The sequence below is a fragment of the Corvus kubaryi genome, unplaced genomic scaffold (assembly GCF_017639235.1).
Source record: "Corvus kubaryi isolate FWS band 111438036 unplaced genomic scaffold, C.kubaryi_AGA036_p1.0 62821, whole genome shotgun sequence".
Lineage (NCBI taxonomy): Eukaryota > Metazoa > Chordata > Aves > Passeriformes > Corvidae > Corvus > Corvus kubaryi.
This window is the reverse complement of record NW_024581487.1, coordinates 9,102-33,553: the sequence shown is the minus strand read 5'-3', so window position 1 is coordinate 33,553 and position 24,452 is coordinate 9,102. Positions and strand designations below refer to the sequence as shown.

General features: G+C 56.1%; 3 protein-coding genes across 5 annotated transcripts in view; all 3 read left to right on the top strand.

Moving 5' to 3' along the window:
- The first annotated feature begins 54 nt into the window (after nucleotides 1-54).
- On the top strand, nucleotides 55-8,919 carry LOC121672584 (snurportin-1-like). The gene is made up of 8 exons (XM_042045281.1): nucleotides 55-219; nucleotides 358-514; nucleotides 1,352-1,456; nucleotides 1,541-1,637; nucleotides 2,502-2,599; nucleotides 2,893-2,970; nucleotides 4,048-4,128; nucleotides 7,868-8,919. Exons 1-8 carry the CDS (start codon nucleotides 68-70, stop codon nucleotides 8,195-8,197), a joined length of 1,098 nt encoding a protein of 365 aa, XP_041901215.1. The 5' UTR covers nucleotides 55-67; the 3' UTR covers nucleotides 8,198-8,919.
- Nucleotides 8,920-10,931: 2,012 nt separating this feature from the next.
- LOC121672582 (tyrosine-protein phosphatase non-receptor type 9-like) lies at nucleotides 10,932-21,532 on the top strand. Of its 3 annotated transcripts, none has more exons than XM_042045278.1 (13): nucleotides 10,932-11,293; nucleotides 14,903-15,046; nucleotides 15,490-15,579; nucleotides 15,681-15,805; nucleotides 16,401-16,506; nucleotides 17,124-17,234; nucleotides 17,462-17,790; nucleotides 18,161-18,254; nucleotides 18,362-18,431; nucleotides 18,939-19,017; nucleotides 19,251-19,401; nucleotides 19,493-19,700; nucleotides 19,976-21,532. In XM_042045278.1, exons 1-13 carry the CDS (start codon nucleotides 11,261-11,263, stop codon nucleotides 20,200-20,202), a joined length of 1,767 nt encoding a protein of 588 aa, XP_041901212.1. In that variant the 5' UTR covers nucleotides 10,932-11,260; the 3' UTR covers nucleotides 20,203-21,532. The 3 variants fall into 3 exon arrangements, with proteins under 3 accessions (XP_041901212.1, XP_041901211.1, XP_041901213.1); XM_042045277.1 differs by lacking the exon at nucleotides 10,932-11,293 and adding an exon at nucleotides 12,070-12,592; XM_042045279.1 differs by lacking the exon at nucleotides 10,932-11,293 and adding an exon at nucleotides 12,625-13,265.
- A 2,746-nt stretch (nucleotides 21,533-24,278) lies between these two features.
- The window catches only part of LOC121672585 (paired amphipathic helix protein Sin3a-like), a 9,218-nt gene continuing 9,044 nt past the window's right edge, over nucleotides 24,279-24,452 (top strand). Inside the window, exon 1 of the transcript XR_006018901.1 lies at nucleotides 24,279-24,357. The gene's annotated coding sequence lies outside the window, so the exon portion shown is untranslated. The remainder of the gene's footprint in view (nucleotides 24,358-24,452) is intronic.

Genomic DNA, 24,452 nt, shown 5'->3' with positions numbered 1-24,452 from the left:
CGCCCGCCCGCTGCCGCGCTCACTCTCTCTGGATGCGGAGGAGGCGGTGTCGGGCCCCGGGCTTGCCATGGAGGAGCTGAGCGCGGCGCTGGCGGCGGGCGTGGGGCTGGCGGGGCCCTGCAGCCCGGCCGCGCCGCACCCCCGTCTGGCCGCCTACAAGCCCCGCGGCGGCCCCGGGCAGGCCGAGCGCCGGCAGCGCCTCCTCCGCATCCAGAGAGAGTGAGCGCGGCAGCGGGCGGGCGCCGCCGGCCTGGGAGCGCGGGGCGCGTTAGGCCGCCTGTGGGGAGCGGCCCGGGCTGGGTGTGCGGGGTGCCGTGGGTGACCTGCTTCCCCACCGGGTTGTTTCCTCGACCGCAGGAGGCGGCTGGACTACGTGAACCATGCCAGGAGGCTGGCGGAGGACGACTGGGCAGGGGTGGAGAGCGAGGACGAGGACAGAGAAGGGGAAGATGCGGAGGAAGAGGCGATGGACGTGGATGCTGGCAAAAAGCTGCCCAAGCGCTACGCCAATCAGGTGAGGAGCCATCTGTGTGCCCGTGGCGAGGTGTGGGGCAGGGATGTGGGGTGGTTTGAGGCCACGGTGATGGCCATTTGGGGGCTGAGAGGAGTGTGTCCTGCCCGGCTTGGTGCTCACAGAGAAACTGTGTTTAGTTCACCTCCAAAACATGCTGAGTTCGAATGGAAAACAGGTGGAGATGGGATGCCTGTGTGCTGTGGAATCACTTACTTTGGAAAGGATCTCGAAGGTCATTGATTCCAACCATTAACCTGGCATCCCCGTGTTCCCCACTTCGGGAGATTTCAGCTCAGCTAGCAGCATGAGTACCCTGATAGGCAGCATTCAGCTAAAGATTTCTGTCTTTCCTTGTGTTTGGAAAGGAAGGAAGGGCAAACTTGGCTGGCTTTTATCAGCCTCGGTGTGTATCGGTCCTAGATAACACACAGCCACTTAGGCAACTTCTGAAGAGGTCGACTTGTCCAGGTTCTTTACTCCTAATATTTTGGGATCTCTAAGCCCTGCTATGTTTTTAAAAATAAAGTGCTGCAATGGGGGCCAAGGTGTGGTGTGCCCAATCAAGGGCTGTGAGCCCTGTGCTGTGGTGTGAAGCTCAGTCAGCAGCTGGGAAGCAAGAGAAAGACTTGGGGAAGACTGTGTTAGGCAGGTTGGACTTCATTAGAGGGAGGGAAGGAGCCCTTTTGGGGGTGACAAGCAGTGCCAGCTGCCTCAAAAGCACCCAGTGTAGCTGTCAAAGCAAAGTTAAAACCTCCTTGCTTTATCCTTGAGCTGTTTGTTGTCCATAACTTCAGGAGAGCTGTTACTGACTGGTTCTTCTCCCTGGACTCTCCATAGCTGATGCTGTCAGAGTGGCTGGTGGATGTCCCCTCAGATCTGGAGCAGGAGTGGCTTGTGGTGGTATGTCCCGTCGGGAAAAGGGCTCTCGTCGTGGCCTCCAGGGTAAGTTCTAAAGGACCTGTGCTCATTCCCAGCCAACATAAAACTGGCTTGACTGTGTTTTTTTCTCTCCTTTTCTCCTCACAGGGCACAACAGCAGCTTACACCAAGAGTGGCTTCTGTGTCAACAGGTTCCCGTCCCTGCTGCCGGGGGGAAACCGGCACAACTCAACCAGTGACAAAGGTGTGAGGAGGCATTTGGGATAGAGAGAGGGGAGCTGCCTGCTTCTCCCTGGGAGTGTGTGTGCTGCAGGCCCAGTGCTGTTCCTCCAGCTCCCCCAAGTCCCACAGCTATGCCCCTTTTTTGTGCTGGGGGTGGTCAGCTTCAGGCCTGTTTCTGTATCTCTGGAGATAACTAGATGGAAACAATATCAAGTGCCTTTATGCTAGGCAAGCACATAGAATCCCCAAATGGTTTGGGTTGGAAGAGACCTTTAAAGCTCATCTTGTTCCACTGTTAGGGAACCTTCCCCTAAACCAGATTGCTCCAAACCCTGTCCAACCTGGCCTTGGACACTTCCAGGGATGGGGCAGCCACAGCTTCTCTGGGCAACCTGTGCCAGGCCTCAGCACCCTCACAGGAAAGAGTTCCTAACATATAATCTCAAATTGCCCTTTTCCAGTTTAAAACCATTGCCCCTTGTCCTGCCACGTATTTTAATAAGCTGCCTGTTTGACTGACACTCTTAAACCCCAACATCCTCTCTGTCCTCTAACAGAGGCCTCTGTATGGTGTCATCTTCCTTAATACCTCTTGGAATTAATGTTTTTTGCCCTGAAAAAAGAGGCTTATTGTCTGGCAAATGCCATTTTCTGAAACATGGCTTTGCTTGCTGTGCCTCTGACTGGTCCCTTTGCAGCCTCTTGGGGTTCCTCAAGCTCAAGGCTTTTTGTGGTTGCTGTTTCTGTTGGCAGAAGGGGATCCCTCTGCACGCCGCAGTCTCACATCAGGGCAGGATTGATGTTGGAGAGCTGTAACCTGGCATTTGCCAGCTGGGTTGGGCAGTGTTTGGAGCAGGTGTGGACCTCCCTGTGTTTGTGTGTGCAGTGTACAGCATCCTGGACTGCATCTACAACGAGGCCAAGCAGACCTACTATATCCTGGACGTGATGTGCTGGAGAGGACACCCTGTTTATGACTGCCAGGTACCGAGTCCCTGCCTTCCCTGTTGTTCCCTGAGCTGCATTGCTCCAGCACTGCATGTAGCTCACTCTGCAAAAGGTGGATATTTCTCCTAAGCACCAGCATCTTCACAGCTTTAGGGCTGCTGGATAACTGTGTACGTGTTTTGGGGGGGAGCAGCAGGGTTTGGGGTGCTGGTGCTGCAGGTGAAGTTGAGTTTGTAAATCTCCCAGTGAGTGCAGCAGAACAAAGACACTCAGCAGACGCTGTCAGGTGATTTGTGGTGAATGCTCACTAACTCTGCCTCCTTTCACAGACTGACTTCAGATTCTTCTGGCTCTCCTCAAAAATCCAAGAGGAGGAAGGGCTGGGAGAGAAAAGCAGAATTAATCCGGTAAGTCCTTTTGTACTGAGGAGGAGGCTGGGGGGGTAAGCACTCCTGTTCAGCAGGCTTCAGCAGTTTCTTTCACAAGCGGAAGCTTTTTTTCTTTTTTTTTCTTTCCCCTCACAGATCAGGCTTCAAAGTGTACATCTGATGAAATGGGATGCCGTGGTCAGGATGTAAATAGAACCACTGCATATTGTAAATGAGTTCAGTGGGGGTTTTTTCCCCCATCCAAAGTGCTAAGGGAGATCACACTGCAGGGTATCAGCTAACTTCCATGCTGTTTTTAGCTTTCCCTTGTAATGGAATGGAAAACCAGTGTGGTTTCTTCAGGAGCAGCGTTGGTTGGCAGCCTGACTACAATGGGGTTTATTCTTGCAGTCTTGTGGGTTTGTAAAGCTTTAAGCCTTCCCTCTGTTTAAACTGATCATTGAAGTTGTCGGCATGAATGCTGGATTGCCACCCAGAGTTCCTGCTGAGCCAGGATAAAAACTCTTCCTTTGAAGACTTGCACATGGGGGTCAGACCTAGAACCCACAGCAGCTTGGAATGTGATTTTTGGGCACAGACATGAGAGATTTGTCTGCTCAGACATGGCCAAGCAGAGCAGCTCCTGTGAGCTGAGCATCTCAGTGATAAATGGGGCTGACTGCAATGAGGGTGTCTGTGTTCAGAGAACATCCTGTCCTGACTCCAACAGGAATATCCAGAAGATAACTACCTAATGAAGGGGGGGTTGTTTCAGCTTTCATTTCCTGGGTGGAAAGATTGGCTTGGCTGAGCCAGCAGCCTGGAGCAGACGTCTGTCTGCTTTGCATCCTGCCCGGAGGTCATAATTTTCTATTTTGGTTAGAAGAGCATCTCTGGGTCAGGTCTCCTGAAAAGTCCTTCCTGCAGTCTTAGGTGCTTGGGAAAAAAGGTGTCAGGAGTATGCGGGAGCTGTTCCTCACCCTTTCCCTCTTATGCCAGATCCTGCACTGGAGGAATCCTTCCTTCTTAGCTGCCTACAAACCTGTGCTGGATTCAGCAGCCTGTTCTCCTGTAGACCAGACGGTTGCCTCTTCTAACCCTCTCTTACTCTTTCAGTACAAATTTGTGGGCCTGCAGAACTTCCCCTGCTCCTTGGACAGCCTGCGTGAGCTGCTGGCTACGGACTTTCCCTTTGAGGTGAGAACACACAGGGGTGGACCCCAGCCTTAGCAACAGCTCTGCCACACCTCTGCCAGTGCTGGGAGAGATCCAGTGAATCCCCTCTCCTTGGGAATTTGCTCTCCTGAGGCTGCAGGAAGCTTCCCAAGTTGCTGTTTCCTGCATGTGGGATGGATGCCTTTCTGCCCATGGTTGACCTGTTGCCTTGTCACCAGGTACAGCCTCATTCAACCACACAAACGAGCAAGAGTTAAACCATGGCACTCCCTGTGTTTGTGCTGCCCTTGCTGCAGTTGGCGGTGTCTGAAAGAGCCTTTTGGGATGAGAGGACACTCAGGCTGCCTCCAGAAGCAGCACAACTCAGGCTCACATAGCAGTGTGATGGACAGCTGACCTTTTCAGGGCCAAAACTGGTACTGACCACTGCCCTGGGTAGGCTTGTGTGTGTTTCCTTGGTGTCGGTGCTTCTGACAAGGCACCTGGCTGTTTTGTGGGGAGGAAGGAGAAGGGTGGTGGTAAGATCCTAATGGTTTCTGAGGGGGTTGGGTGTTCATGATGGGTGCCTGAGGTGTACTGGAGCTGGGGGCAGTTGGCTGTGAGAGAAAGGACTGAACAGGACACCTGCGTTTGCTACATCAGGTTTAAAAGCAGAATCATAGAATCATACAATATTCTGATGGACCTGCTGGTAGCATCAAAGTCCAACTCCTGGCCCTGCACAGGACAGCTCCAAGAATCCCACCCTGGGATTCTGAGAGTGTTGTCCAAAGGCTCCCTGAGCTCTGGCAAGCTTGGGGTTATGATGACTGCTCTGGGGAGCCTATTCCAGTGCCTGGCCACCCTCTGGGGGAAGAGCCTTTTCCTGATATCCACTCTAAACCTCCCCTGACACAGCTGTTGTGTTCTGACCTTTGGGGAAGGGCAGGACAGGCAAATCCATGTGCCACCGAGCTCAGTTCCATGTGGTTGTGAGCAGTGAGTCGCAGGCCCTCATGGAATCAGCTCTGGCTGCTTTTGCCTGCCCTGGCTGGCTTGTCACTGCAAGGGAAGAGGATGGAGGAGGCAGTGGCATTCCGACCCAGTGACAGTGACAACATCTGTGAGCCAGAAGCTCCTCTAGTGGCTGCAGCTGTTCCTGGGAGCGCCCAGTCTCAGCCCTACGTCAGGAGCAGCCTCCACAGAAATTTCTTGTCCCACGAAGCCAAAAGCCACGTTGATGTGACGGTGTCTCTCGTGCTCTCCCATCCCGAGTTAGCCATTAACATAGGTGTAGGTTTAAGTTAAGGGCACTAACTCGGCTGGGAGGGCAGACTTTGCCTTCTGCTCGTAAAAGCCGGGACAGTCATCAGAACAAGTTGGAAAGTCCCAACCACCCGCTGGTCTTGCCAGACCCTCTCTGAACACGGATTGAAGAGGCTTCCCAGCTTTTTTACAGCTGGCTTGCTCAATAATAAGTGCTCCGAGTGCCTCCATAGAAACAGTCATTCCTGGCTTTCCCGGCTTTCCCGAGTAAAGTCTTCATTCCTTCCCGAGGCATCTGCTCCCGTGAGGAAAGGCTGAGGAGTATTTGCCCTCTGCAGTCACAGCAGCAGACTTCTGGGTTACAAAGGAGGCTGTTGTGAAACTCTGGAGCAGGAGATGGAGCTGAACAGACTCCAGCTGTGATTTGCCCCCAGGCCCTCTGCCATATCAGGGTGTGACCCTAAGAAGCAAAATACAAGTTGGCTCAAGGCAGCCCAAACACCACGGGAAGAACCATGGTGCTTTTTCCAGGAGGAAGGGAGCCGTGGGTCTCTGTGGTGTGTCACAAGAGGGAGCCCAAAAATCCCCAAAAACACCTTCTACCACTGGCACAGGACAGAATAAACTTTGCAGGAGGTGAAATACATCCTGACTATGGACGAAGGGTAACAGGTGGTTTTAGGTCTGGACCCAGCATCTGGTGATCCTGACAGGGATCTCGTGTGTGTGTGTGTGTGTGGTGGCCACAGAGGGGGTCAGTGCTTTCAGATTTGGGTCTTCAGAGTTAATCTGTAGCCTCAGAGCTAGGGCCTGATCCACTCTATTCAGTGGAATCTTACTCCCTGGAGTTCAGTAGACTTTGGATCAGTTGACTGGCTCTGAATTTCAGGTGGGTTTTGGAGTGGATCTTGGGAGCTACTGTCCTCACAGATCTGAGTAAAACCATGCTTTCCACGAAGGCAGGGGAGCCAAAGCCTCTGAGAAACCTCGATGGGAAGGAATGGGAGGACTGTTAAGCACCTAAAATCTGGAAAGCGTGGCTGTGGAATGTTAAATCCTGCCAGGTCAGTCTCTCCTCAGGTTCAGTCGTTTAGGGACAGCATCAGTCCTTGCTCTGATGTGGCCACTGTCACTGTGGTGAGTCAGGGTAGGGACCCAGCCAACAAATTAAATAAACGGGAAGGAATATAGGAGTCACTTCAATCAGGGAATGGAGAACATGACCTAACTTCACCCGGCTGAACTCCTTTGAATTCTCTAGCTTGGGGTAGATATTTGGAGTGGTCTGGAAGGCCTTTCCAGGCTCTGATCTTTACCAAAACATTCCTGTGGGTGCTGGAGAGTCCCCGTTGCTCATCAAGTGCCACACACCCACAGGAATGGGCTGGATGTACCGGAGCGCTACAGAATCTGGTTCTTCCCAGGAGGCAGGGTGAGGGAAAAGCTTTTAACTTTACATATCCAGAGGGGTTGCACAAGCTCATCATGATGTTTACTGTTCTGGTTTTATGTTTTCCTAGCACAGAAATCCCCCTTTTTCTGGGATCTTTTGCAAGATGTTAGCAGTGACTGAAAATTATGGACAGAATAGTGCCAGAAGCTTTACCCTCTCTGCCAGAGGTTAGCATCCATGGAGCAGAAGTGGATATATGCTGCTTTGTGCTCAGCCAGGATGTCTGTCCTGGGGACTGTAGGATCAGGGAGGGGCCTGGGAGCAGTTCATCCTGGGGTGGGCTCTTGTTCTCCTCTCTTCTGCCCACTCAGCCACTCTTCCTTGTAGCCAAATGGCCTTTTAAGAGCTTGTGAAGCTGAGCTAAGAGGAGCACCACCTCCAGCATTAGTCAGCCTGACAGCAGGATCCAACCTCGCAGAGCACACCCCTGGGAGGCGTGGGAAGAGGGGGGGGGGATGAGAACCCCTGAGCACAGTGGGGAAGTGGGGAAAACGTCAGCCAGCTGCAGCACTGCGGAGTGTGGAAATAGTAGCACAAGAGTTAGGGCTTAAACCTTTAAAGTCCTGAGTGCCCTTAACTGTCATTGATTGCTGGGAGAAGTTCTCTCCTGAGAAACATTAAGAATTTTTTTGGCATAAGCCAGCTGAAAGAGCTGTTAGGAATCGGGGCTCCTTGGCGTCACACACTCGGACTAATTACTTTCCAAATGTATTATTTAAAATAACCCTAATCCAGTAAAGTGGGCTGCCGTATTCAGAAACCCGCTGCCTTTTCTGCAGAATGGGATGAAAGCATCCAGAGGACACTGTTCTGTGCCGACACTGGGCTGGACTTGTTTGCCTTTGACAATTTAAAGCCATCTGGGAGTCGCTGATCTTTCAGGGCAGGAGCTCTGCAGGTTTCTTCTTTCCCTTCCGCTATTTATTGCACTGCTTGAGGAAAAATGATCCAGCTGGTGGTTTTGGCCTGCAAACAGAGAGCAGAGCCGTTGTCTGGTGCCTGGTCATTCACCTACAGGAGCTTCAGCTCTGCCCTTTCATTCATTCTCTCTCCTGCCCACAGGTTGACGGGCTGCTCTTCTACCACAAGCAAACCCACTACACCCCCGGCAGCACCCCACTGGTGGGCTGGCTCCGGCCCTACATGGTCCCCGAAATCCTGGGGCTCACTGTGCCCACCACCGTGCTCACGGCCAAGCCGGACTACGCCGGGCGGCAGCTCCAGCAGATCATCGAGAGCAAGAGGAGTAAAAAGCTGGCGGCAGAAAAGGGCCACCCAAGCGGCGAGGTGGCCACGAGGAACGGACACTATGAGCTGGAACACTTGTCCACCCCTCAGCCAGAAAAGTCTCCGGAGGGCTGGGATGGAGCAGCGAGCCAGATGGAGAGTTAAGCTGCTGGGACAGGCCAGCTGGGCAGGGAGCAGGGAAAAGGCTCCCTGCTTCCCTCTGTGCATCGTGCTCCTGAGAGGGGGCAGAGTAATAATGATAGGATGGCTTTGTTTAAAGGGCATGACAGTAGAATATCTTGCCCTAAGTGCTGCTGGATTTTTTGTATTTGTTGCTATTACAGACTTTTTGCCAGGACTTCTGTGAAGCCTTAACAGGATTGTCTGGTTCTTGGCTATAGCAGTCATGTGCTGGGAAATGATCTGTCCCCATAGTGCAGGGATACAGTTCAGCTCCTGACCCTGCTTCTGTTAGAGTCTTGGCAAAACTCCAGCATAGGAACAGTGCTTGGACCTCTGAGGTGCAGCTGCTGCTTGTGACCCTTGCAGCAGCCCCACCTTCCCAGCCCTGGAAATCGGGGCTTCTCAGCCTTTGATCCAGCTGTTCTCTGAGGCCTTTTCGATGAAAGTTGTTACTAACAAAAAGTTTGCAGTGAGCTGCTGTAAATCCAAAGGCTGGACTTTCCACACCCACACGTTTTTGGAAAAATCTAAATTTCCTTGCGTTGCAGCAGGACCTGCCTCGGAACAGGGCTTTGTGCGGCGCAAGCGCAGCAGAAGCCTCTCTCTCCTCAAGGCTTTTCTCAGTGGGGGGAGGAAGGAATGGTTTCACTCTGAAAAACGCTACCATTGATCGTGCCAAATAAAAGGTTTCTCAGAAAGACAAATTCTTGAGCGTCTTCCTGCTACCTAAGGGTGGATGCGTGCTGTGCCTCCCAAATAGGGATTGAAAAATTGGTTCCAGTGTTGACTGGAGCAGAGGAAACGCTTGTGTGGGTTTAATTCTCTGCACATCAAGGTACTTCAGTCTCTTGTCCTGCCTTTCTCATCCCAGCCCAATCCCACTTTTTAAGCACCGGCTGCTCCCCCTCCCTGGTTTTAGGGGGATGAAATGATTGTTCTCACTGTCCCCAGGTTGGTTTCCAGAGGGGGATGAAAAGGAGGAGGGAGATCAGGCTCAAGGCAGCACTGGGGACTCTCCTGTCAGCTCTCTATGGAAATACCCCTGGAGGAGATACTGAGAGTGGGGATGGCCACCTGCAGATAGCGGGTGCACTTGTATCCTGCCCTTGCACCCCCTGTTTTTCCCAGAAAAAGGCTGGTTTCTGTGCCAAGCGTGTGGGCTGTGTGCGACCATCTGGCTGTGCAGCCGCTATGGATGATACCAGCGGGCAGCAGGAACTGGCCTGGCTGTGGGAGGGAGCTGCCCTCCACTCCCCTTCCCCGGGAGGGAGGTGGCACCCTGGCCCCGCAGTGTTCGGAGCTGTCTCTTTGAAACAGCTGCTTAATTTACTGTTTTAACATGTGAAGCAGCTAGCCCAGGGAAAGAGGATGAGCACCTGGACTGCCTTAACGTCCCCATCCCTCAGAGGCTCCCACCTTCAGCCTCCTTGGTTGGCAAATAACTGCAGGGAGAGCGCTGAGCAGGAGACTGCATCCAGCCTCCTGTCAGCAGAGTTTTCCTTCCATCAGGCAATTAAACCCGGAGGTGGGCATCTGGATGGAAGATTTGTGCATCCCTGAGGGCAGAGAAAGCTGCAGCTCAGGTTACTGCCCTCCAGCAGCCTTCCAAGGTCCTCTAGCCGAGAGAAGGACAGGAAATACAGGCAAAGAGGGGCTGTGTGCTCTGATAGAGGAGAGCAAGAGGGAAGCGACGGCAGCTTCCCGCCGGCTCCAGATGATGCCTCATAGTTTCCCTTTTAAAAGCACGAGCTGGACTGGAGAAATAAATATTTGCGTTACAATTCCTGTTGGGAACGAAAGGCTGTGTTTGGAGAGAGGGTGTCAAACGGAAGTCGCAGGGGCCAGCGCAGTTTGATGCCGTGACTGTTCTGTTTGCTGGGTGTGATCCCACTGCCAGCTGGAACAGGCAGCCGCTCCACTGGAGGGGTCACCCCACCGGGGGCTGAAATTTGGCCTGGGGCAGGAGAGCTGAGCGGGCAGCTCGACCTGGAGACTTGGCCTGGGGCGCCGGGGGACAGAGCCAGCCTGGAGCCCTCATCTAGCCGGGGCTCAGCCCCTTCCCTTTGCCCTACTTCCATTTTCTCCCAGTTAGGTGCACAGGCTCCGGCTCCCGGCACGCTGCCAGCGCAGTGCTCCTCGGCTGAACAAAATGTCCCCTTGTCCCAGGGCCTGGCTTTTTAGAGCGACCGCTGCTGTGCTTCCCGGGATCCCCGCTCCTTCCCGGAGGAGCTTCGGGACTCTCCATCGAGGCGCTGACACCTGCGCTCGGCTGGGAAATGCAACTTAGGGATCGTAGAGGCGGGAGTGGAAAGAGACGCCTGGAAATCCTGGACTCCTGCTCGTGGGGGAAGGCTGCGAGGCTGGAATACCGGCAAGGGAGAATGCTGTGCCGGGAATTTTATCCAGTAACAGCAAGGGAGGATGCTGCTGCCGGGAATTTTATCCAGCACCAGCAAAGGGAGGAGGATGCTGCCACCATTTTAGCGGCGGTGCTCCCGCCTGCCGCGGCCGGAACCGGAGCTGGGGGAGCCGGCGCGGAGCGGGGAGGGGGGGACCGGGCCCCTCCGGCCCCATCCCGGCTGCTGCCCCCCGCTCGCCCCCCGCCGGGGAGGGCTTCCTGTCCCCCGCCCGCCCTGCGGGGTCGGCCGAGCCGCGGGGAGGGGACGGGAGGAGGGACCGGGGGCTGCGGGCGCTTCCTGCCGCCGCCCCCGCCGGGGCAGAGCGGAGCGGGGCGGGAGCTCGGCTCGGCCCGGCCCAGCCGAGCGGCGCTCCCGGGCCGAGCCAAACTTCCCGGGGGACTCAGACATACGCGCACACACATATATAGATATTTAATTTTTTGTAATTTTTTTTTTTTTACATTTTAATTTTCTCGGCACTTTCGGCGGGGCCCCCGGGGCGGAGCCGCCCTCGCCGCCGGGAGGGGCCGGTGCCCGCAGCGCCGGGGATGGGCTCCGCCGGGACGCTCTCCGCCTAGACCGGCCCGGCTCGGCTCGGCTCGGCTCGGCCCGGCCCGGCCCGGCCCGGCCCGGCCCGGCGCGCAGCATGGCCGCGGAGCTCAGCGCCGAGGAGGAGCAGGTAGGTCCCGCCGGGCTCCCCTTCCCCGGTTCGGGCTGGGCAGGACCCCTGGGGTTCCTTCCCCCCACCGCTCCTTTCCCATCGTTTTTTAGCTACCCCCCAGTTGCAAGGCTGTCTCTTCCCAGCGAGGCCGTTCTCCCGATGGGAAGCCCCCCCCCCCCCCCCCCCCCCCCCCAGCCCCCCATCCTTGCAGCCGCCAAACCCGCAGCCTCCCAACCCACGCAGCACCCACCCTACAACCCCCATCCACGCAACCCGCCCCAGCCTTCCCGCTCCCCAGGAGCCCTCGCAAGGCCCGTGCCGCGGGTGCTGGGGCGTGGGTCCCCCGTCCCCAGAGCAGCGTGTCCCTGCTGGCAGGGCTCCCTGCCGTGGGCAGGCTGGCGTGGGGATGATGCGTGGGGATGCGTGTGCACGCGCTTCCCACGCCCCAGGCCTCCCGTGACGTCCCGGCTTCCTCCGCCGGCCTTGCGTCACCGCGGGAGGATGTTGCTGGGCTCGGGGAACGGGGCCCAGGAGCCGGCCGGGGCGCCTCGGGTGGCCGGAGCAATCCCTGCCTGTCCCCTCCTTTGTCCTCTTCCCCAGGCTTGCCCACTCGCGGCCGCTGGGCTTCCCTCTGGATGGGGATGTGGAGCCTGGGAGCGGGACTGGGCAAGCTGCCGGGCTCCCTCTGCCCCCTCGGGCTGTCACATTGGCCACCTTGGTGGCGCTGAGGACGGCAGTGCGAAGGCAAAAGGTCCTGTTTTCGTTCCAAAATGGTCGGTTTTCCCGTTGGTTGGCTGGTTGGTTTTCTCCTTTAAAAATGCTTCGTTTCTACAGGAAGGTTTGGGAGGGTTGGGACGGAGATGCCGTGTTCTCAAAACCTCCATAGAAGAGTCCCTCCTGCAGCCTGTGCTGCTGCTCAGCAAGTGCAGAGCTACCGGGCTTTTTTCCTCCTGGGAGCAGTACTGCTCTCTCCAGGGTGATAAAATCTCAAGGAATGGGGAGTGTTCTTGCCCTCTGTCCCCACAGGTGCCTGAGATTTGCATTTTTCCTGTGTCATGGAGGAGGCAAAGCTTCCAGAAGGAGGGTTTTTGGAGAGCCTGCAGTGACAGGGAAGGCTGGTTTGCAGTGGGAGCAGCGTCCCAGGAGGGAGATCTGAGATGTTTGGTTTGTGTGGGAATATTGGACGGAGAAGGTGAAGAGATGTTTGCAGTAATGGCTCCAGGTTTGGGTCATCAGCCTGGTGTGGAGAAGGCTGCCTTTGGTGCTGCTCTTGGTGGTTTGGAAGCCAAAATAATGGAAGTTTCCTTCTTTTTGTGGGTAAGTGGTGGTTTGGGCTGGAACATGCCCTTCCTGCCACCCCTTCATGCTTGTCGGGACCATCAAGATTTCCTCCACTCTCCCCTGTTACCGACAGCAAGCCAGGAGAAAATTCACCCTTCTCCTCTTAGGCCAGCCTTGGGACATCTCTTCTGCTGGCTCTCTGCAGTTCCCTCCCTCGCCTATCCCCGAGGAGCCAAACCAATTTTCCTTGAGGGTTTTCAGCCCAGCTGCAATTTTCTCAGATTTATCCCCCACTTCCCCACACTGAAGAAGGAGGGTAGGTTTGCTGCCTGGGGGAGGAGGGCTGGAAGAACCCCCGGATTCCGACAGCGGTGGATTTGTCACCACCCTGCTCCAGCAGAGCGGGGACGTGGATGACGCCAGCACTCCAAAGACCAGCATTGTTCCAAATGCCTGGCCACGGACAATTTCGCTCACAGTGCTGCCGAAACAGGGCTTCTTGCTGCAGCTCTGGGTCACGGGCTTTGTTTTCGGCACGTGGAGCAATCCCTGCTCTGCTGGGATTGACACCTGTATAAATCCATGTGGAATTGGGGCTAGGAATAATGATGGTGAGACCCGGTGGAGTGCACGAAGTGGGCAGAGCTATGGCTGGCATTGATGCTCAGCCCCGTAACACCTGGCTCCCTGCTGTTGAATGGTGGCACTGGTAAGTTTGGAATTTGGTTTTATTCCCAGGGAAAGCTGGAATTCATGGCTGAGCTGCCTGCAAAGCCAGCGCTTGTTCTTGTGAGCCTTCCCCTTGCAAAAAGCCAGTCATCCCTCGTGACGGATGCTGGAAATAGGATTGCGTGAAGTGTGACGGGTTAGATGTTGAAGAAGGAGACCTGAGCCACAGGTTTCATCCTCTCCTCATTGCCATCGTGCCCTTTAGGCTCCTCTTCCCATCATCTGGGAACGCCCTTCCCATCTTAGGGTATCGTTGCCATCTCAGGCTGTGGTGTCGGCTCTGGTCACTGTTTGAGGGCAGTGGGAGTTGTGCCTGGTGTTCACTCCCGTATGTGGACCATCCTGCACGTGCTGGGGAAGGATTATCTTCACTGTTATTTTGGGTTTGCATCTGCAGCCCTGGATTTTGGGCACCTCGGGGTATGCCCTGGCATAGTGGAGGTGTGCCCAGGATATACTGGATAGGATATGTTTATGGATAGGATATATTCCTATATGTGTGGATGTGTGCTGTGTTAAGGCTGAAGACGGTTCCTGTATTGCTCCATTTATTTTCCTGTGGTGCTTGTCTGGCTGCTTTCTGCGACTCTGGGACCAAGTTAGAGAGCTCCTGGCTGCAGTGCACTGGGAGAGAGACCCCTGGGATGAGCCGGGCTCCTTTGGCTCATCCCGTGAGAGGGGCTCGATGTCCCTGCCGAGCCTCACACCGCTGATAAACCCCGGCCCTTCGCTTCCTCCTGTCGGAAGTCATTAACACCGACAAGCTTTTCTGGCTCAGTAGCTCCCAGTAACTCTGAATAGCTCCCAGTAACTTCGTGCCGCTGCCTGACATCCTACACCGCCGCCTGCCTGTGCTCCCTGCTCCCAGAGCCAGCCTTCAGCACTCCCTGTCCCTCCTCCTCCTCGGACAGCATTGCCATCCTCCACTCTAGGGAGGATGGAAGCTGTTTCATTTTGCCGTGTGCCTGGGTGGGGAGCAAGGCATTCTGGTGTCTCCCTCCATCCTGCCTGCATCCTTTGAGCAGGATGTGGTGGAAGGCTGGGCTGCGCTGCCCCGTCTCTCTTGGGGTTCCTGTGTGGGACAGGGGATCAATCCACAGCAGAAGGCAAAGCTGTGTCCTGGGACCCTCCTGGTCTTCCATGTATGTGTGAAACTGGTGTTACTGGGCGAGCTGATCCGTGAGCTGTAGCAGGTCGAAGCATCAGGCCTCCATGTTCATTGCCTGTGTTCCCACAGCCAAGTTCGCTGCTCCATGGTGGAGCTGCAGCCCCCGGAGGCCGCTGCCAGCTGATGGGGCTGTGCTGGGGATGCTGTGTCTGAATAGTAGTTTGTTGCCTGTAAAATTCTCCTTTTGTTCCCCTTCTCCCTTCCATAGGTGTCCCCCAGCTTCCGTTTTTCCCACCCCTTGCTCCCTTCCCCATGTGGCATTTCTGCCGTCTCCATCGCCGCTGCCCTTACCCCTTTTGTAGTGGAGCTTCCTGCTTCACCCCGAGAGGCTGCCTTGTCTGTTGAGGACTGTAGCTTCAACAATGACCAGGGATGTTCCTCGGGCAGTCCTCCTTCTCCTCCTCTTCCTCTCACCCTGTCTCACCACACACCCCTGATCTCTCCCACAGGCAACCAAGCAGTTCCTGGAGGAGATCAACAAGTGGACAGGCCAGTACAATGTGTCCCCGCTCTCCTGGAATGTGGCTGTCAAGTTCCTCATGGCCCGCAAGTTCGACGTCCTGCGGGCCATTGAGCTCTTCCACTCCTACCGGGTAAGTGAGGGGGCTGGAACCCCCCAGCCAAAGGGCTTCCTGCTCTGCGGGATATCCCTGCTCCCTAGGACCACCCTCCCCCTGCTCTTTTTTCTTTTTCTCTCTCCCTTACAAGTTTTATCCAGCTGGAAAATCCTTTTTCAGCCAAGGCGGGTCGCCATGGAGATCTCGTTGATCCCAATCCTTTCCCCTCCTCTGGAGCAGCTCATGGGGTGCCCTCCTGGCTGGTGTGTGCTGCCCACAGAGCATTTCCCTATATATTAAGGATACAGATCCATGCATGCCTTTTCCAATCTGGTGTTGCAAAGCTGCTCTACCTGTTACCTGGGGGGTGTGCTGGAAAATGATCCCATGGAGGAGAGATGCCCTCGGATGGCTGGGTGCCCCATGGAGCAGAGGTGGGCCATGCCTGTGCCCCCTGTCACTCCCCTCCCTGCCCGCAGGAGACACGGCTGAAGGAGGGAATTGTGAAGCTGAAGCCGCATGAGGAGCCACTGCGCTCAGAGCTGCTCAGCGGGAAGTTCACCATTCTGGTAGGTGGAGTGTTCCCCCCCTGAGTTATCCCAGCTGGGTGGCTTATCCCAGCTCTGCTCCGCATGGGTGCTGCGGGAGCCTGACCCTGTTCCCTCGGCAGAGCGTGCGGGACCCCTCAGGAGCCTCCATCGCCCTGTTCACAGCCAAGCTGCACCACCCCAGCAAGAGTGTGCAGCATGTGGTGCTCCAGGCACTCTTCTACTTGCTGGACCGAGCTGTGGAGAGGTGAGCCTGCCTCTGCAGAGGTGCCCTGTCTCACACTGTAGGGTTCCCAGGAAGCCCCTTCCCTCCCAGGGAGGTCACTGGTCCCCATGGCTTGAAATTCCCTGCTTTGAATCTCAACCTGTCCTCCTTGGGGTTGTTCAGCAGGGGAACAAAATCCCCCAAGCCCTGAACCAGGCATTTTGCAGCTTTGCCCTGTCCACGCCCTGGGTTCAGTTTAGCAAAGCCCCAGATTCCTGCAGGCTTTGGCTGGGGAGGAGGCAGCCCCACCATCAGCCAGACGTAACGTGAGCCCTGCCAAAAATATAAACCCGGGACATTCCCCTGCCATTTATCCTGCTGGGTTCTTTCTGGTTGTGACCTTACCCATCACGGGTGATGCTGCTGAGGCAGGCTTAAGGCTCGAGTCAGGCTTAAATGAGGGTTGTAGGAAGAGGTGGTGGAGCAGCTGGGAAGTGCAGAAGCAAGGTTTGGGTCTGTGAGTCCTTCTGGAAGCATGGGAAGGGATTTTTGGGAGTCAGTGTGGGGCAGAGCTGCTGATGCATGAGCCAAGTGGCTGCATGTTGTGGGGTTGACATTGTTCTTTTCTCCCTCTCAGCTTTGAGACGCAAAGGAATGGGCTGGTGTTCATCTATGACATGGCAGGGTCACAGTACACCAACTTCGAGCTGGACCTCAGCAAGAAGATCCTCAATCTGCTCAAGGTGGTGCCTGGGGGTTAACTGGTGTCTGGGGACAGTGTGTGGGCCACTTGCTCACCAAGAACCCAAAGTTCTGTGGTTTTGGCATCAATTTTCACCCCAGACCACACTGACCACGTCTCAGCCGAGGAGCACCAGCTCCAGCCCCGCAGGACCTCGGGAAGATGCTGGCAGCTTGCCAGGCTGGACCCGGCTGTGGCTGCGGTGTCGCGCGGGCGGGAGGGATCAGCTGTCCCCAGGCTGGATTCCTCTCACAGCTGCTGGCAGTGCTTTTGGGAAAACAGATGCAAATTATTTTTTAATCGTGCTGGCATTTGGTGCCTCCTCCCTTCTCCGGAAAAAAAAGCAGTAACAGTAAATACTGGCCTGGGTGTGTTCTTTGCATAATCCCAGTTCCCGTCTTCACCTCTCCCCCACGGAGCCAAACCCTCTGCCTACCTAATTCCAAGGAAGTAATTTGTTTCGTTATCGACTCATAAAAACAAGCACAGCTGTGAGCGTGCAAGGCACGCTTCAGATGGAGCATTGCCATCATGGGGTCCCTTTGCTGCTTGTCACCTCTGCTGGGATATGTCCCCTGCCACAGCAGAGTGGATCTGACCCCCTCCTCATGCCCACAGGGTGCCTTCCCAGCTCGGCTCAAGAAGGTTTTCATTGTGGGAGCACCCATGTGGTTCCGCGTGCCCTACTCCATCATCAGCCTGCTGCTGAAGGAGAAGCTGCGGGAGCGGGTGAGTGGGGACCCTCCTGGCACGGGACTCTCCTGGCACAGGACCCTCGGTGGGCAGGGCTGAGGCTGCTTTCCCTTTGGGACAGGGTGGTGGAAGCAGTTTGTGCCGTTCAGCCCCATCTGCTGGAAGCTGCTGAGCACCAGACCTTTGGCATCCCTGTCCCCATCCCCACTGAATCCTCTCCAGCCTTCTTGGAGTCACCCCTGCCTTTCCTCTTCCCCTCACAGGTGCAGATGGTGAAGATGTCAGAGCTGAAGGAACACCTTCCCCGGGAATGCCTCCCCGAGTACCTTGGAGGGTCCCTCAAACTGGACCCCCTGAGCTGGAATTGCCGGTTCCTGCCCCAGCAGAACGGGCACCCCGACCCCCTGGACGAGCTCATCCTGGTGCCGCTGGCGGCCCCCAAAGATAATGGCTCCGTCCATGTCCCCGGGCCCAAGTCCGTCACCCTCCAGGAGCTGCTGGATCACGTCAGCCACAAGCAGAAACGTGGCATCTACGAGGAGTATGAAGACATTCGGCGCAGGAGCCCGGCCGGCACCTTCGTCTGCTCTTTGTGAGTCAGTGGGAGGGAGCCAGGTGCCCCTCTCGCCCCAAAAAGCTGGGTGCTCCCCCTCCCCACGCTTCTGCTGCTGGATGGTGGTCCATCGGCCTCTTCAGCGTGTGGTGCTTGGGGTTAGCAACAGAGAACCCCGGCCTAGGGATGGCGTGAGCCCCCTTTGTGAGTCCTGCAGCCTCTGGGGATAGAAAGGAGCTGCAGAGGACCGCAGGGAGCGGGACCTGGCCGGGGCTCTGCTTCCCGAGGCTTTGGCCAGGTGATGGCAGCAGAGCCCAGGCTATGGGCCCCAGAGGCTTGCACAGAGGGAGGAGTGCTGCCTTTGCCTTGCCTGGAATACATCCCTGCTTCCCTCTGCTCCGCCTCCCAGGGCACCCTACAACCAGGACAAGAACCGGTACGGGGACGTGCCCTGCCTGGACCAAACCCGTGTCAAGCTGGCGAAGCCGTACAGCCGCCCGGAGGTGAGCCAGCCCAGGATGGAAACTCACAGTCCTGTGCAAAGCTGGCGCAGCTGTCCCAGACACGGGGTTCTGGAGGCCTTACCTCATCCGTGCTTTTCTCCCTGCAGCTGACTGACTACATCAACGCGAGCTTCATGGATGGCTACAAGCAGAGGAACGCTTACATTGGCACTCAGGGTACGGCTGAGCCAACAAGGGGTTGTTCTGCTCCTGATGCACCCATGGGTTCCGCCTCTCTGCCCAGTGTCAGCCACTGGCATAGGGAGCAGGGCACTGCCCAGCAGGTCCCCCTTCTCTCAGGGTGTATTTACTCCTCCCTGGGTGTATTTATTCCCTTCCCAGTCTCCAGCTAGTGGACTGAAGTTTTTCCTGGGAGAGAGCAAGGGAATCCATCTTCATCCACGATAGCAGCCCTCTCCCTGCCCCTATCCCAGCTCTGGATTTTCCCCATCTGCCCAGGGATGAGCAGAGAGGCAGGATCAGCGCTGAGCCATAGGGACTTGGTGCTGGGGGCAGCAGGCAGTGACAACTCCGGGTGGTGTTCGTGGATCCACACCGGGGTCAGCCGCTACAGGAGGGGGCTAAGGTTCCCTGTGGAGGTGATGGGGGCCTGGTGAATGCAGCTGGGAAGGGGGTTGCCCAAATCCATGAGGTTTTGGACTGATGTCTGGGTTGTCCCTACAGGGCCTCTGGAAAACACCTACGGTGACTTCTGGCGCATGGTGTGGGAGCAGAACGTCCTGGTGATCGTGATGACAACCCGGTGAGCGCTCATGGAGGGACACAGCCCTCTTTTTCTGTGCAAAATGAGCATTTTGGGCTTGGTGCAGTGATCCTGCAGCAGTGGTGCCAGCCAGAGCCCCACAGAGGGGGAACATTGGGTCAAGGACAGACTGGTCCCTGCGGGATCCCCAAAGGACCAAGGCTGGGTGGCATGGGAGATGTCCCAGGCAGGGCAAGGAGGACATTACCTGCCTGTCCTTGTCCTGCTCCCAGGCTGGAGGAAGGAGGCAGGAGGAAGTGTGGCCAGTACTGGCCCCTGGAGAAGGATTTGCAGGTGTGCTTTGGGGCCCTCACCATCACCAACCTGGGTGTAGAAAACCTCAACCATTACAAGAAAACCATCCTGGAGATCCACAGCTCAGAGGTGCGTGGCCACAGCTGCCTGGTGGGGGAATGGCATGCGGGCACCAGGGGTCAGAGGACGAAAGAGGGTCTAACCCCTCTGCTTTTCCCAGACCAGGGAGCGGCGGCTGGTGTCCCACTTCCAGTACCTGAGCTGGCCAGATTATGGCGTCCCCTCTTCTGCCGCCACTCTCATCGACTTTTTGGGGGCCGTGAAGCAGCAGCAGAGGGTGGCTGTCAGCGCCCTGGGACCTCGCTTCAAGGGTCACCCTGGGGGACCCCCAGTCGTGGTGCACTGCAGCGCTGGCATTGGCAGGACAGGTAATGGGCAGGGGGGAGGTTTGGGGGTGGTGGGGTGACAAGCCCAGCTTCTCTGGGGCATTTCCATCCCGGGGACCCACTGTGTGTTTGCAAGCTGGTTGACCTGAGACACATGTCCTCAGGACTTCCCACAACTATCAGACCTGGGAAAAGTCCCCAGATGCCTGTGGGAGATTGGTGGGGGGCTGAGCACCACCACTCCAGCTCTCACAAGGAGCAGCGATGGTGCCATGGTGCCATTTGCTGTCTGATGCCATCCCCATCGTTGTCCCTAGGTACCTTCTGTGCGCTGGACATCTGCCTGTCGCAGCTGCAGGACGTGGGCACTCTGAACATCTACCAGACGGTGCTGCGCATGCGGACCCAGCGCGCCTTCAGCATCCAGACCCCCGAGCAGTATTATTTCTGCTACACTGCCATCCTCGAGCACGCCCAGCGTGAGGGCCTGCTGCTCACCAACCACAGCCGGGCCACCCAGGAGAAGAGCTCGCCAGGGCACTGAGACCTGCTGCCTCCCTGCAGACCCCCCTGCCCATCCTCGGGGGCTGCCTGAGCCGCCTCGGTGCCCGCCAGGACTCAGCAGAGCCATGGGAGCGGCGGTGCCGGAGCACCTCAGCTGTCAGCACTGCTATGGAACTGTGCCTTATTCAACCCAAACGGTGGCTGCCACTCACTGGCACGGGAAGGGGCTCTCACTCCTCCCCGTCGTGTTTCGGTTGGGTTTGGTTGGTTGGGGAGGTGGTTTGTCTTCTCTTCAAGTTGTTGGGGTTTTTGGGGGGGGGGGGGGGGTTTGTTTGTTTTTTGTTTGTTTTTTGTTGTTGGGACCACCTAAGATGTACCTAGAGAGGGGCTTTCCGAAGTCCTAGGGAATATATTCCCAGTCCTGGGGCTGAGGAGGAGGCACATGCTTCGGTCTCACCTGACGCTCCATCTGTGTGTCTGTATGTATGTGTGTATATAATATACCCCCGCTGTGACCCCCCAGCTATTATATAGATACATATATACAACCTCCCCTTTAGCAGCTCCCAAGGGTCCCTGCTGTCCTGCCACCTCACTGCTGTGATCTCTGGAGCGGTGAGTTTGGTCCTGGCTCTGTCTTGTCTTCCCCCTTCCCCTTATTTCCCCTCATGGGCAGCACTGGGACCCGGTATCCCCTCCTGTGCCCGTCCCACTGGAGGCACAAGGATACTTGATGGTGTCCTCCCTGTTTCTTTGTCTCATCTTCCCCATGGAGATAGCAGCTCTGCTCATGGGAGGATCTGGAGGATTGTGTTGTCCGGGGGGTGCTGAGCTCACAGGCATCCCCTGCCCCTTGGGTGCCGCTGTGGGAGTCACTAGGTACGAGGTGATGGGGACATGGGGACCGACCGGCTCTCCAGGTTGCCCGGCTTTCCCAAGCTGCCACTGGGAACCCGCAGGCCCAGCCCTGAGTTGAGTCATGGGCTGGGAAAGCGCTGAGCAAGAATAAGCTCCAAACCCTGGAGAGGCAACGAGCCTCTGCCCCGGCCCCAGCCCCCACCACTGCCTGGGCCTCCCCAACTTTATACTGTAATAAGCTCTTTGAATGTGTATATTCTTATTTTTTTATAATCTTGGGGGAGGGGGGCATGGGTTTGGGAGTTTTTGTTTTGTTTTCTTTTGGGGTTTTTTTGTGTTGTTTTTTTTTTTTTTTTTTGTATTTAACATTAACTTGATCCAAGCCAGAGCCAGAAGTATTTGTAAATGTTCCTATTTTGCTCTCAGAGAAACCTTTTTGTTGTCGTTACTTTTTTGGGAGTTGTTTTGGTTTTATTTGTATCGATATATAAATATACCACCAGTGACCAGTCCTCTTTGCTGTCGTGGGGGCATTGGGTAGAACAGAAGAAGGAGGGAATTTAGGGCTTTGTACAGGCTGTGATCTCTGAAAACAAGTTGGCCCCATCCCTGGCTACACATGGACTTTGAGGAGCACAGGGCTGTGTTTAGGGCTTCTTCTGGCCTGGGTGAGGCTGAGACAGATAACCAGGCTGCAAGAAGCTTTCCTGGGCAGGCAGGATAGTGTCAGGAGGGAAGGCAGCACTATAGGCTGGCGTAGCCAGGGAGGACACAAGCCACCATGCTCTGAGTTTCTGCCTCTTTTCTCAGGGCCTTGACAAGCCCCAGGACATCAATCTCCTGTCTGGCCATGGTATCTGCCTGCTGCTGCCTTTTGCTGCATGATTTGGGGGTGCAGGCATTGCCTCTGTGCTTCTGGATCCCCTCTGAGCAGGCATGTAGGGCACAAAAATTAAGCGGAACTCCTGGGCTGTCAGGCAGCCCCAGTGCCTTCAGGTGCAAGTGATGCCAGTCCCAGAGCACCAGCCACAGCCTGAGGCTTTGGGATGAGGGAAGAAAAAAGGCAGCTTGTGCAAATGAAGCCCTAGAGCCAGCGAGAAAGCTCATGCCCCAGAGCAGGGCAGCTGGTGGGTGTGAAGAGTAGCACCTGTGTTTGCTCAGCTGGAGCCTAAAAGAGTCAGGGATGCCAGTGTCTTTCTAGGACTAGCATGGGGAGAAGCTCTCCCTTGTGCTCTGGGCGTGGACTGGCTTGGCTGTGCCAAACCGAGGTCAGACACAAGCACTGGAAGGCTGGAAAAGAACCAGAAGCAGCAGGGAATCCATCTGGAAGGGCTGCATGTCCCATTGCCCAGGAGTGCAGGAGAGGTGGGTGTTGAGAGCATCCCTGGAGCTGTGTACATCCTGCCTGCAGAGTGGTTCTGGTTCAGCTGCAGTGTCCTGTCCTTCCAGGTACCATTTTCCACCCAGCTGTCTCCTGGAGCAGCCCAGGCAGTGTGATCTGCTGCTCAGGCTGCCCTTGAGTTTCCCTCCAGGCACCCATTGCGGGGTGGCTCCTCTGAGGGAGCCCTCATCCTCTGAAGGGAGGCTCCCAGGGCCCTCCCTTCTCGCTGCCGAACTTTTTCACCCAGCTGAGCTTTCTTCTCAGCACACGTGCAGGAAGGGAGTGTTTGCAGTTTATTGTTAATCTTGTGCTGTCAGCAGCAGCTCTCTGTGGCTCAGCGGGGCTTTTGGCAGAGTGTTGGGTCCAGATCTGAAAGCTGCAGGGGATGCCAAGTGTCCCATGTGGCCCCATGAATGTGCCCAGCCCACGTCTCTCTTCCACGAGCTGGGAAATCCCAACAAAGCTCTGTGTGCATGGTAAAGGTGGTTGTGCCTTCTAGCTCAATTCCACATGATGTGGGCACAGAGAACCAAAAGTTTTCCAAGAAGACTCATGTCCTGGGTGTCTGGTAGGAATAACCAGGGGACAGGGATGGAGATTACCAGCGCTGGCTCTGAATGGGAACAGCTCGGATACGCTGCTCCCTTCAAGGAGGGATGAATATCCCATCTGTGCTGGAGGCGGAGGAAAAGGTTGTAAACCTTTTCCATGGAAAAACAACCCAAACACTCACCCTCCCTTACTATTTCCAGGGCTGTGTTTCTTCTCAAAGCCAGCATTTTCAGTCCTCTTGCACAACATGAGGTTTTGTTGCATCCATTCCTTCTGTGCCAGCAGGTCCTGCTCAGCAGCAGAAATATGGATTTCTCTGGGAATAGTCACTTCACGCAGACAGCCAAAGTTACTGGAAAGAAAAACTTTTTGGAGAGCAGTGGGAAAAACGGGCTGCTGAGTACAAGCAGCCTGATGCCTGCAGCATCTCCGCTTCCTTGGAGTGGCCCAGAGATGGGGATCAGCCACCACGGGCAAAAGTAACACCACAGGCAATTCCAAGAATGAAATCCAAAGTTCCGCTGGAATTTGGAAACGGGGATTTAAAGGCATTGCAGGGCAATCCTAAAGCGGCGCTGCCATTGCTGTGCCCACCTGTCTCATTTGGCTTTCTTGGCTGCATGCACAGTGCCTCGCTAATGACGATTACTTTAGTGCTTGTAATTTTGCACCCTGGGAGTTTGGAAAGAGCCTAGCTCCAGAATGCTTCATTCCCAGCCCTTCTGCTTCCTCGCGTCTGGTTTCCAAGGCTCAGGCTCGATCTCCAGTGGCACTGCAGCCCGTGCAGGCTCAAATCCCCCAGTCGAGAGCCCTTCCAGGAGTTAAACCGAGCTGCAGCTTCCAGCTACAGAGACTCTCCTCTGCTGTGCCTGCTTGTCCTGGCACCACCCCACTGCCTGCTCCTGTAACACTCTCCCAGTCTGAGAAAGGGAAGAATACCTGGAAAGAAAAAAAATTTAGGAGATTTAGATCTTGTTTGAGTGAAGGTGCTTGAAACGCACATTTCAATAGAAGTCTGGAACATGTGTGTTTGCATTTCACCCTTTCCCGAGCACACTCTAGATGCCCAGATGAGCACTAACGGGCGGCCAGGCCTGGCTCTTCCAGCCTCCGTCTGGGGAACCCAGTAACTCCCTCCACAACTTTCCAAAGGGAGATAAAAACGATAATTGAAGGCATTAACCCCCATCTCCATCTCGTGTTTTAGCGGACGGGAACGCTGGCCACCGCCGCGGGGGCACCGGCTCCCTCCCGCCCTCCGCTGTGAGGCCTTTCCCTCACACCCCCTTCCTCCCGCCCCCCTCCCCCCGTGGGCGGTGCGGCCGTGACGATCGGCACCGCGAAGCCAATCCGCCCCGGGGGGAGTTTCCCCTCCATTCAGGGCTGCTCGCCTGCGCGTTGAGGGTATGTAACAGCTGCTTTCCCCACACACACTTTCCCAGTTTTGCCCCCTTTCACGGGAATCGCTTCCCACGGGGCGGGCGGGAACCTGAGGGAAA

What these genes read in the sequence shown, in the direction of transcription:
- LOC121672582 (XM_042045277.1), top strand. Translation starts at nt 12,476, where the DNA reads ATGTTTGCAGTAATGGCTCCAGGTTTGGGTCATCAGCCTGGTGTGGAG. An exon ending in AGGAGAAGCTGCGGGAGCGG is followed by an intron (nt 17,235 to 17,461) that starts GTGAGTGGGGAC and finishes TTCCCCTCACAG; the next exon opens with GTGCAGATGGTGAAGATGTC. An exon ending in CGCTTACATTGGCACTCAGG is followed by an intron (nt 18,432 to 18,938) that starts GTACGGCTGAGC and finishes TTGTCCCTACAG; the next exon opens with GGCCTCTGGAAAACACCTAC.
- LOC121672584 (XM_042045281.1), top strand. Translation starts at nt 68, where the DNA reads ATGGAGGAGCTGAGCGCGGCGCTGGCGGCGGGCGTGGGGCTGGCGGGG. An exon ending in CAACTCAACCAGTGACAAAG is followed by an intron (nt 1,638 to 2,501) that starts GTGTGAGGAGGC and finishes TTGTGTGTGCAG; the next exon opens with TGTACAGCATCCTGGACTGC. An exon ending in AGAAAAGCAGAATTAATCCG is followed by an intron (nt 2,971 to 4,047) that starts GTAAGTCCTTTT and finishes TTACTCTTTCAG; the next exon opens with TACAAATTTGTGGGCCTGCA.